The sequence below is a fragment of the Erythrolamprus reginae genome, chromosome 6 (genome assembly GCF_031021105.1).
Source record: "Erythrolamprus reginae isolate rEryReg1 chromosome 6, rEryReg1.hap1, whole genome shotgun sequence".
NCBI lineage: Eukaryota > Metazoa > Chordata > Lepidosauria > Squamata > Dipsadidae > Erythrolamprus > Erythrolamprus reginae.
In genome coordinates, this window is record NC_091955.1 from 73713460 (window position 1) to 73726143 (window position 12684).

General features: G+C 42.3%; 1 protein-coding gene across 2 annotated transcripts in view; it reads left to right on the plus strand.

The window, feature by feature from the left end:
• The window catches only part of APPL2 (adaptor protein, phosphotyrosine interacting with PH domain and leucine zipper 2), a 48703-nt gene that overhangs the window by 20594 nt on the left and 15425 nt on the right, over nt 1-12684 (plus strand). Inside the window, exons 5-11 of one of the 2 annotated variants that reach the window (XM_070756255.1) lie at nt 439-526; nt 1255-1296; nt 1405-1463; nt 1834-1980; nt 4252-4334; nt 5403-5558; nt 9332-9520. In XM_070756255.1, the coding sequence (XP_070612356.1) occupies nt 439-526; nt 1255-1296; nt 1405-1463; nt 1834-1980; nt 4252-4334; nt 5403-5558; nt 9332-9520 (764 nt within the window). The remainder of the gene's footprint in view (nt 1-438; nt 527-1254; nt 1297-1404; nt 1464-1833; nt 1981-4251; nt 4335-5402; nt 5559-9331; nt 9521-12684) is intronic. The other variant, XM_070756256.1, reaches the window with a different exon arrangement.

A 12684-nucleotide genomic window follows, 5' to 3' on the forward strand; every position in this document is an offset into this window, starting at 1 on the left:
CTCGCTGATGCTGCGCTGCCGAGCAGATCAGCTGCTGGGCGGCTGAAGGAACCTTCCCTGGGTCTTCCCCGCCGCCCACGCAAACTCCACCATCTGCGCATGCGCGGCCATGAAAAAAGGGCGCGCATGCGCAGATGGTGTTTTTACTTCCGCAACCCTACATCGCGAAAAATCGATTATCGCGAGGGGTCTTGGAACGGAACCCTCGCGATAATCGAGGGATCACTGTATATTAGAGAGGATCCCAATCTAGCTATATAGGTGAAAAGAAATAATGCTGGTTTTCTCCAATCCAATGTCATTTTTTTTCTTCCTTTCTCTAATTTCCTTTGCTTGTATCAGCTTTATTATGACTATTATCTAAAGATGAAATTGAGGCTGAGAGATATTTCCAGGGCTGTAGTAGCAAGATAGTATCGTTGCTTTCCTGTTTTTCAGCTTAACGTTTTACACACTGAACTAGCAAAACAGCTTGCAGACACAATGGTTCTTCCTGTCATCCAGTTTCGTGAGAAAGATCTTACAGGTAAATAATTGAAATGTTTCTTCCTGGTTGGGAATTTCCACAGGCTGTCTTCTCATTACTAGGCAGTCCTCAGTTAACATCCATCTTTTCAGTGAGTATGCTGAAATGCTTACAACTGGTCCTTGAAACCCTTGCAGTGGTCACGTGACTCCTCCTTCAGTCCTACCCATATTTACAATTCCTTTTTGACCATCCACCTATGTGTTGTTCCAGCTGCTCCTGCTGACCAGCCCAGTGCACATCTATCTATCTATCTATCTATCTATCTATCTATCTATCTATCTATCTATCTATCTATCTATCTATCTATTTCATTCATTCATTCATTCATTCATTCATTCATTCATTCATTCATTCAATTTTTATGCCGCCCTTCTCCTTAGATTCAGGGCAGCTATTGGCCAGAGGAATTCTGAAGATTGGATTCAAAGTAGAAATTGTAATAAAACAAAGAGCCTACAAGGATGGCAGTTTTCATTCCCAAGTTTTCTTGGGTAGATTAATGAAATTAATACATCGATTAATTTGGTGAGAATTGTTTAGAAATGTAAGTAAAGCAGATGGAAATTCATTTAAAGGAAGAGTTATGTTTCTGCCCAGGATTTAATCCACACATCTGAAAAATATAATAATAATAATAATAATAATAATAATAATAATAATAATAATAATAATAATAATAATATCATACATACATTGTTAGTTTATCTTCTTTACTTTCGCCCTAGAAGTAAGCACTTTAAAGGATCTCTTCAGCCTTGCAAGCAATGGTATGTCTTACATTTGATCTTTGGTTTAATAGAATCTTTGGTTTAATAGAATTCGCTGGTGCATGTGCAGCTTCAGTTGTGAGGCTCAAAGGTTGTCCTTTCTTTCAGAACATGACATCTCTATGGCCAGGTATAGCAGGCTACCCAAAAAGAAAGAGAGTGGAAAGGTATGCGTTTCCAGTTTTAGATTATTTTTTTAAAAAAACGCAAATTCTGAGCATGTAGAAAAAAATGCAAGTGGGAGAAAGTTGAATGCGACATATCTATTTCATACAAATAATAATGTAGTAGAAAAGACGGCTTAAGATTGATGGTAGCATATGAATTATTTGGAAGTGCCTTCCATAAATGATGGGTGCAGTTCTCAGAATGAGAATCCTGAATGTTGACACATGCAATTTAGTCCGAGGGCTCTCCATAGACTTTGACGTGATCTTATCTTTCATATGCTGCATTTTTCAGCCTCTTTTGAAAGGAAAAATAAAAAAGCTGACTGCTGATATTTTTGGGGTTTTATAAACATTTTATATTATTCAGCTAAAGGCTGAAGTTGCCCGAGAGGTCGCCAATGCCCGAAGGAAGCAGCATCTGTCATCGTTACAATATTACTGCGCTTTGAATGCTTTACAGTACCGTAAAAGAATTGCTATGATGGAGCCCATGCTGGGATACACACGTTCACAGGTATGTAGTTCAGTAGTGAGTTCAGGAGGGAAGTGTATGTATGTATGTATGTATTTATGTATTCATTCATTCATTCATTCATTCATTCATTCATTCATTCATTCATTCATTCATTCATTCGATTTTTATGCCGCCCTTCTCCTTAGACTCAGGGCGGCTTACAACATGTTAGCAATAGCATTTTTTAAACAGAGCTAGGCTATTACCCCCACAATCCGGGTCCTCATTTTACCCACCTCGGAAGGATGAAAGGCTGAGTCAACCTTGAGCCGGTGATGGAGATTTGAACCGCTGACCTTCAGATCTACAAGTCACCTTCAGTGGCCTGCAGTACAGCACTCTACCTGCTGCGCCACTCCGGTTTTTAATAGGAAAGTGAACACAAGAACAAGGGGACACAACCTGAAGTTAGTTGGGGGAATGATCAAAGGCAACATGAGAAAATATTATTTTACTGAAAGAGTAGTAGATCCTTGGAACAAACTTCCAGCAGACGTGTTTGGTAAATCCACAGTAACTGAATTTAAACATGCCTGGGATAAACATATATTCATTGTAAGATAAAATACAGGAAATAGTATAAGGGCAGACTAGATGGACCGTGAGGTCTTTTTCTGCCATCAGTCTTCTATGTTTCTATGTTCTAAAACCTGTTGCTACCTGTTCACACGCGTGTGCAGCTTCTGCACATGCGCAGAAGCGTCACGGGTGGGTGGAGCCTGTTGCCACCACTACTGGTTCATGGAATCGGGCCGAACCAGGAGCAACCCACTGCTGAGGTAGTTCTAAACCGCAGAGTTGTTCCGTAGCTAAGAAAGGAGCTGTGAATTATTTTACAGTACAGTGGAATGTCTCATTTGCAAATGGTGCTTCATATATGTCTGAGCACAGCATAGGTCCCTAATAGTTCAGCCAGTTTATATTCGAAGCATCTAATATTATAAACCAAAGCTCTGGTCATTTTTATGAGTGAATTATAAAAAGTGGGAATGATAGCCTACTCTTAAACTAACAAATGTAAGGCTTGTTAAATAAATTGTATGCATCAACTTCCATGGGTTTTAACTGAAGTGAGGAATATTGATGCTGTAAGAGAGAATGCTTACAATTGTTTTATAAGAAATAGAGAGGGAAGAAGGAAGGGAGGGAGTGAAGGTGGAGGAGATATTAATGTGCAAGATCATGGAGACTGAATTTAAGCTGAATTTCAAATACAGTGTTCCCTCGATTTTCGCGGGGATGTGTTCCGAGACCGCCCGCGAAAGTCGAATTTCCGCGAAGTAGAGATGCGGAAGTAAATACACTATTTTTGGCTATGAACAGTATCACAAGCCTTCCCTTAACACTTTAAACCCCTAAATTACAATTTCCCATTCCCTTAGCAACCATTTAGATTATTACTCACCATGTTTATTTATTAAAGTTTATTTTAAAAATATTTATTAAAGGTGGATGAAAGTTTGGTGATGACATATGACGTCATCGGGTGGGAAAAACCGTGGTATAGGAGAAAAACCGCGAAGTATTTTTTAATTAATATATTTGAAAAACCATGGTATAGACTTCGCGAAGTTCGAACCCGCGAAAATCGAGGGAACACTGTATACGTTTTGCCTGTTTCTCTTGGTGCTTACCTGGCTTAATCTTTGTGACACTTTAATACTGATCTAAATTTTTCAGACTGTCTAGGACAGGGCTGTCAAACTCGATTTCATTGAGGGTTGCATCAGGATTATGATTGACCTCAGGGGGCCTGGGGGTGGGCTTAGTGGCCAGGGTGGGAGTGGCTAGCTTGATGTCATTCATTGAGGCTCCATTTTCATCCACATCCGCCCTCCCGGGCTCTGTTTTTGGCCTCTTGCAGTTTTCTACCAGCGAAAACGGAACTCGGGAGGGATCCGTACAGTCTCCCCAAGCTCCCTTTTTGCTGGCAGAGTGACAATGGGTCAGTCCTTTGCTGTTCCCAGGGTAAGCTCGCAGGCCAGATCTGGGCCAGATTCAGCTCACAGGCCTTCAGTTTGATACCCCTGGACTAGGATCATATTTATTTCCCAAAATATAGTGTCTAATTTCATATTCCATAGATATTCAAAAGACTAAAAATAAGATGCAAATTAAGAATGAGTCTGACTATGCCCATGGTGATGCTGGTTTATGAAAATGGCCAAGCCCCCATTTTCTTTGAGGATCCACAAAAAAATACAAAGTACCTCTACTGGCTTCTCAAGGCTTTCTAGACAAAATCTCCAGCTTCCTTTTTATACTTTTCAGGTTAATTTTTTGAAGAAAGGAGCAGAGATGTTTTCAAAAAAGCTGGACGGCTTTTTAACATCGGTTGCAAATTCGGTGCAGAGGTAATATTATATTCCTATTTATATTGCGGTTTTGGGAAGGAGGAAAGATGTTGCTTGCATTGCTCTTATCTACATGAGCAGGAAGATAGAGGGAGAGAAAGGGAGAGAGAATTGTTTTGATATGAAAAATACTATCAAAAGCCTGTTCAACTATGATATGATATTGAAATCCAACTGATAATTCGCCATGATGGCTTGTTGTGAGGATACTTATAGTCCAATACCTCTGGAAGATGTCGGTTTATAATTTATGCTGCCAGATCAGGGATCTTGAAAGCAATTTTCTAATATTTTTTTTCTTCTACTATGCATCTCTATAGAGTTGTAACCATTTTAGAGATGGGAAATGGCACTAGAATAATTTGTCTAGAGCTAAGCTGCAACATAACGGATCACAAAAGTGAGTTTTGAAAAGACTGCATTTTACAGGGTACCTGATTTGGAGCTATGATCAGCCTAAAACTTTTATCATATAAGATATATATGAAACTATGCTGCTATTGTGGTTAATAATTACAGTGGTACCTCTACCTAAGAATGCCTCTACTTACAAACTTTCCTAGATAAGAATCGGGTGTTCAAGATTTTTTTTGCCTCTTCTCAAGAACCATTTTCCACTTACAAACCTGGGCCTCTGAAACTGGGAGGGAGAAGCTTCTATGGGGCCTCTCTAGGAATCTCCTGGGAGGAAACAGGGCTGGAAAAGGTGGTGAAAAACCTCCATAGGGCCTCTAGCAATCTCCTGGGAGGAAATAGGACCTCTATCCTCCTTTTGGTTTCCCCAATCGCATGCATTATTTGCTTTTACATTGATTCCTCTGGGAAAAATTGCTTCTTCTTATACATTTTTCTACTTAAGAACCTGGTCACAGAATGAATTAAGTTTGTAAGTAGAGGTACCACTGTACTTGCAAATGCACACTCTTACCCAGGTTTGTAGCTCTTAGGTGCTTATGAAAAACATATTTGTAAATAAATCTTTCATGTCCAGCTGTATTAATTACATACGTAAAAGTGCTACCAGACGGCATGACGGTGAAGTGCTTTAATTTTATTTATGAATTGCAGCATCCAAGAAGAATCGGATGTTGAAGTTGAAGCCATGCGGGTATCTCAGCAAGATCTGCTTTCAGCTGATGAATCAGTATACACGCCCGATTTTGACGCTTCTCCTGTCATCAACAAAAACCTCATCCAGAAAGCAGGCTACCTAAACCTTAGAAAGTAATGCTCAGGAATGTTTTCTTTATCTTGGTAGATTGGTCATTTCACTTCTTTTTTTTTTTTTTTTTTTTTAAATCAGTACTCCTACCTGTTCTGTCGAGCTCTCTGGTAGAATCCTCCCGAAAATTCACAGATACAAATTTCAGAGACACACACGTTTGAAAATTCAAGACAATGTTCTTTATACCGAAAATTCAAGTAAACTAAGCCCTCTTTTTGTATAGCAAAGAGCACTCGTCTCCAAACAAACTGGTAATTTGTACAAGTCCCTTATCAGTTCTGAGATACTTAGCTTGCAGCTGTGAGGCAATTCACAGTCCTTCTTCTTTTACAAAGTGAAACACACTTTGCCCTGGTTTAGTTTCAAAGCAGGGAAAAATCAGCACACAAAGGTCGAAGTCAGCAAGGCAGGCACGAAACACAACAATCAGATAATCCTCCACAATGGCCAAACCCACAGGCTGCTATTTATAGCAGCCTCATTAATTACCACAGCCCCACCCAACCACAGGTGGCCTCATTTTCTTTGATAATAATCTCTCAGTTGTTGCTGCCTATGCATCGCTCTGTGCATGCGTGGCTGTATCATTAACTCTTCTTCTGAATCCAAGGAGGAGCTAGATAATTGATCTCCTTCTGAGCTGTCTTCCACACTCTCCTCCCTGTCACTCATGTCTTCTTGGTCAGAGGAGCCTTCATCAGCAGATTCCACCTGGAGCAAAACAGGCCTGCGGCATGTGGATGTCTCCCCCACATCCACAGTCCTTGGGCCAGAGCTAACCACAACATTTATTTATTTATTTATTTATTATTTGGATTTGTATGCCGCCCCTCTCCGAAGACTCGGGGCGGCTCACAACAAGTGAAAAACAATCCAATACAATCCAATTAATTAAAATATTATAAGTTTAAGAAAATCCCCTGTACTAACATACACACATACAGACATACCATATATAACTTCAACGTGCCCAGGGGAAGATGTTTAGTTTCCCCATGCCTGACGGCAAAGGTGGGTTTTGAGGAGTTTACGGAAGGCAGGAAGAGTAGGGGCAATTCTGATCTCCGGGGGGAGTTGGTTCCAGAGGGCCGGTGCCGCCACAGAGAAGGCTCTCCCCCTGGGGCCCGCCAACCGGCATTGTTTAGTTGACGGGACCCGGAGGAGGCCCACTCTGTGGGACCGAATCGGTCGCTGGGATTCGTGCGGCAGAAGGCGGTCTCGGAGATATTCTGGTCCAGTGCCATGAAGGGCTTTAAAGGTCATAACCAACACTTTGAATTGTGACCGGAAACTGATCGGCAGCCAATGCAGACTGCGGAGTGATGGTGAAACATGGGCATACCTGGGTAAGCCCATGACTGCTCTCGCAGCTGCATTTTGCACGATCTGAAGTTTCCGAACACTTTTCAAAGGTAGCCCCATGTAGAGAGCATTACAGTAGTCGAACCTCGAGGTGATGAGGGCATGAGTGACTGTGAGTAATGAGTCCCGGTCCAGATAGGGCCGCAACTGGTGCACCAGGCGAACCTGGGCAAACGCCCCCCTCGCCACAGCTGAAAGATGTTGTTCTAATGTGAGCTGTGGATCGAGGAGGACGCCCAAGTTGCGGACCCTCTCTGAGGGGGTCAATAATTCCCCCCCCAGGGTGATGGACGGACAGATGGGATTGTCCTTGGGAGGCAGAACCCACAGCCACTCCGTCTTATCCGGGTTGAGCTTGAGTCTGTTGACACCCATCCAGGCCCCAACAGCCTCCAGGCACCGGCACATCACTTCCACCGCTTCGTTGACTGGGCATGGGGTGGAGATGTAAAGCTGGGTATCATCCGCATATTGATGATACCTCACTCCATGTCCTTGGATGATTTGGACCTAATTACCTAATTTGGACAATAAGAGGGCTAAAAATAGATGAAACATCCTTCTTTTACATTTACTTTGACTCTTTAAGGGTGATAAGATGCTTCTTGTTCCGTGGCAAAGTGCACTAGTAATTACAACAAAGTGCCTAGGATCCAGATGGTTGGCTTGAATAAAATATACTGCTCAAAAAAATAAAGGGAACACTCAAATGACACATCCTAGATCTGAATGAATGAAATATTCTCATTGAATACTTGGAGTTATATTCTGTTGTTGAAGTGTTCCCCTCATTTTTTTGAGCGGAGAGGGGTGGCATACAAATCTAATAAATCATAAATAATAAGAGGAGCCTTTTAAAGGTCTATATATAGAAGGCTTCAATGGGGAGAGGAGCTGGGGAAAAACAGCTATTTCTCCCCCCCCCTTTTTTTTCCATTTAGTTTCTGCTTATGGAAGCTTATTAATATCTATATGTGCTTTAGACCAGTATTTCCCAACCTTGGCAACTTGAAGATATCTGGACTTCAACTCCCAGAATTCCCCAGCTAGCATTCGCTGGCTGGGGAATTCTGGGAGTTGAAGTCCAAATATCTTCAAGTTGCCAAGGTTGGGAAACACTGCTTTAGACATTGCAAATATCAGTTGCATTTGTAGGATGTATCTAATAGTGGTAGAAATAACAGTGTCAACCAATGGTAAAATCTACTTACCTTTCCTACTGGTTCGGAAGTGTACGTTTTGTGGTCACACACTTTTCCCCCCTGCTCTGTGTGTTCGTTTTTTCACCCTCTGCACATGCATAGGCAGCTTTATGCATGAGCAGAGGGTTAAAAAAAGAAAATGGTGACTGTTCTGTCTGGATCCTTCCAGAAGCAAACACCAACCCAAAAAGAGAATCCAGACACACTGGTAAAAATCAAAGGTAGTTTATAGAATTCAAAGCAAACACAGGTAACAGAAAATGTCCTTACAAACAGGAACACGCTGAAACTTCAAAGATGTTTCACGAAGGCCATGAAGTAAAACAGGATTCTTGCTGTCAAAAACAACGCTGGAGATAACAAACATATGCCTCCCCCAAGTCTTCCAGTCTTCTAGGCCACAAGCCAAGATCAGAGACGCCGAGAAGCAAAGCAGGGTCACAGAACTTCCAGTTGATAACGCTCCACATGGCTGAAAGGGCTTGCCTGCCTTTTAAACCCTGCTGAGGAGAACCACACCCAAACCCAGCTGTTGCCAATTCAGTGATGCCAATACCTTTCTAATTGGTCCCGTCTCTGAGCTGCACGTTGCTGTCTCATGTCAATTATAGCCTGTGCTTCCTCATCCAATGAGGCCAGGCTACTGGCTGGGGAGAGCCCCCCCCCCCCCGGGGCTCTCAGCCTGCTCCCCCTCATCCTCTTCCTGACTTTCCTCTCCCCCATCTGCCTGGTCCTCCCCCTCCTGTTCACTGTCCTCCTCCTCCGGCCCTGGATCCAGCAGAGACGCAGCCGGTCCCTGAGGAGCCTCAGGCTGAATCACAACAGGTGACATCCGGGCAAGTGGGCGGAATCTAGCACTGCCCCAGCTACCAGTTCTCCAAACCACCGTCACCCATCACTACCGGTATGCCCAAACTGAGTCAAACTGGTAGCGTTCCACCCCTGGTCTCTATTTGTTCAGCCGTATTTAGTAACTGTATAGGCAGGTTACTTATCTGGACATTTCAAACAATGAAACTTTACACACCAATGTAGCAGCGTTATAAAATCCAGCACCTGAAAGTAAACGCTGTAACTAGTGAAATAGCCATGACAAAATATAGATTTAAAAATCTATGTGCTGAAGACAATCAGACGGGATTGTTGGAATGAATTTGGCAAATCGTCTTAAAAAAATAAATCTTGAAATTTTATTTTATTTTTTACAGCAAAACAGGCCTTGTGACCACCACGTGGGATAGACTGTATTTCTTCACTCAGGGCGGAAACTTGATGTGTCAACCTAGGGGTGCAGTCGCTGGTGGATTGATCCAAGATTTGGACAACTGCTCTGTGATGGGCATTGATTGTGAAGACCGACGTTACTGCTTTCAGATCACCACGCCAACAGGAAAACCGTATGTGGGTCAGGATCTGGGGGTCGAGGCATCTGCTAGAAGGAAAGCTTTGCCATTCTTAATAATAATTAATAATAATAATTTATTAGATTTGTATGCTGCCCCTCTCCGCAGACTCAGGGAGGCTCACAACAATAATAATAACAATGTGCAATGTAACAAATCTAATATTTAAAAGAAAGTATCTAAAAATCTGTCATTTAAAACCATACAACACAAGCATACCATACATAAAACTATATAAGCCTATATATGTCTCAATTTATTTTATTTATTTATTTATTTTGTTCAATAGACAATGAGAGTTTTAGTGGGTATATATATATCGAATCCCAGTAAGGAAGGGTGTGGCTAGCTGATGAGGCCAGAACAAGGCTGAAATGGTGCCATCCTAGTCTCCCTTAATTTTAAAATTTCAGCTAAAAACATTTGATATATATATATATATGTATATACACATAGTAAAATCCATGATGAAAGTTATAGAGGAGATACTCATAGTAAAATATATCTATGAAAGAATAGAAAAGAAGATATAGTAAAAGAACATATCAATGAAAGAATAGAAGAAGAGATATAGGAATAGAAGAAAGGAATAGGAGATATAGGAGAGCAATAAGACAGGGGACGGAAGGTACTCTAGTGCACTTGTACTCGCCCCTTACTCACCTCTTAGGAATCTGGATAGGTCAACCGTAGATAATCTGTTGGGAGTTTGGGGATGACACTATGGAGTCCGGTAATGAGTTCCACGCTTTGACAACTCGGTTACTGAAGTCATATTTTTCACAGTCAAGTTTGGAGCAGTTAATATTAAGTTTAAATCTGTTGTGTGCTCTTGTGTTGTTGTGGTTGAAGCTGAAGTAGTCGCCGACAGGCAGGACGTTGCAGCATATGATCTTGTAGGCAATACTTAGATCATGTTTATATCGCCATGCCTGGCGATATAGGGGGGTCTTAAGCAATTTACGGAAGACAAGGAGGATGGGGGCAGTTCTGATCTCTGGGGGGAGTTGATTCCAGAGGGCCGGGGCCACCATAGAGAACGCTCTTCTCCTGGGGCCAGCCAGACGACATTGTTTAGTCAACGGGACCCAGAGAAGGCCAACTCTGTGGGACCTTATCGGCCGCTGGGATTCGTGCAGCAGAAGACAGTTCCAGAGGTATATTCTTGGTGAGGTTGCATTAACTGAGCTTCTTTGTGTATTTTATTTCCTACACTTAATATAAATCAGGTTTTTCTGGATTATATAGGAATTACGGCAAAAATAATTTTGGCTTTCCTTTTAATATTATAGCACGTAATCAGTGTAAAGTAGCCAGGAGGCAGGGACTGCAGCAATTTTTTCCAGTTACAACCCCATATTATAGAATAGCCTCTCATGAGTTTAAGTTGAATGTGAGCCACCAGGAATAACGTTTGAAACTTAGCAGCATAGAAATTGTAAAGGGACATTGTTGTCATCATATAAGAAAGAACAATACAGGCATTGTATAATAATTATGTGTATTGCACTATTTCAACTGGTGCGGTGGCCTAGAGATGGAGTTCTTGCCTCACAATCAGGAGATTGTTCGATCCTAGGTATCTCTCTCTCCGGGTACATTGAGATTATACCTGCTGAGAAAAAACTCCCTCTTGGTGACAGGAAGGGCATCCAACTAGTAAATAGTCTGCTCCGTTCAGTTGCCCAAACTCCAACATGCAAGGAATTATGGTTAAAAGAGAATGTCGTTTGGTGGCCCCCAGGGGAAGAGCCTTCTCTGTGGCGGCCCCGGCCCTCTGGAACCAACTCCCCCCGGAGATTAGAACAGCCCCCACCCTCCTTGTCTTTCACAAGTTACTCAAGACCCACCTATATCGCCTGGCATGGGGGAACTAAGACATTTCCCCCAGGTTCGCCTGGTGCACCAGTTGCGGCCCTATCTGGACCGGGACTCATTGCTCACAGTCACTCATGCCCTCATCACCTCGAGGTTCAAATACTGTAACGCTCTCTATATGGGGCTACCTTTGAAAAGTGTTCGGAAACTTCAGATCGTGCAGAATGCAGCTGCGAGAGTAGTCTTGGGCTTACCTAGGTATGCCCATGTTTCGCCATCACTCCGCAGTCTGCATTGGTTGCCGATCAATTTCCGGTCACAATTCAAAGTGTTGGTTATGACCTTTAAAGCCCTTCATGGCATTGGACCAGAATACCTCCGAGATCGCCTCCTGCCGCACGAATCCCAGCAACCAATTAGGTCCCACAGAGTGGGCCTTCTCCCGGGCCTGTCAACTAAACAATGTTGGTTGGCGGGCCCCAGGGGAAGAGCCTTCTCTGTGGCGGCCCCGACTCTCTGGAACCAACTCCCCCCGGAGATTAGAACTGTCCCTACTCTCCCTGCCTTCCGTAAAGTTTTTAAAACCCACCTTTGCCGTCAGGCATGGGGGAACTGAAACATCTCCCCCGGGCATGTACAATTTATGTATGGTATGTTTGTGTGTGTGCCTGTTAGTATATTGGGGTTCTTTTTAAACTTTTTTAAATATTTAAATTTATTTGGATTTGTTACGATTTGTTTATGCCTTGTTGTGAGCCGCCCCAAGTCTGCGGAGAGGGGCGGCATACAAATCTAAATAATAAATAAATAAATAATAAATAAAATAAATAGATTTTATGTTTGGTATGTATGTGTTGTATGCTTTTTTAACAGTTGGGGTTTTTTATTTAATTCTTATTATTAGATTTGTTCCATTGTCTATACTGTTTTTATTGTTGTTGTGAGCCGCCCCGAGTCTTCGGAGAGGGGCGGCATACAAATCTAATAAATAATAATAATAATAATGATGATGATTGTACTATTTCAGCAAACAGGAGCCAATTAAGGAGGTTAAGGCTTTGGCCTAGAAACAAAAGAGTCTTAATTTCTCTTCAGGCGCAAAGCTGGCTTTGACCAGTCACTCTCTCTCAGGCCTAGAACCAGGTGTGGTTTAGCTGACAATGCTAAACCTCTTCTGAAATCTTGCCAAGAAAACGGCATGAATTTGCCAGACTATTACCAGGAGTCAGCACTGAATTGAAGGCACACCAGCATATTTCAGCAGATACAAATAACCTTACATCTGTACACCAAGCACCAAATTGACTTTTTCTTTGTAATTGAAACAGTTTCAAGGCCTA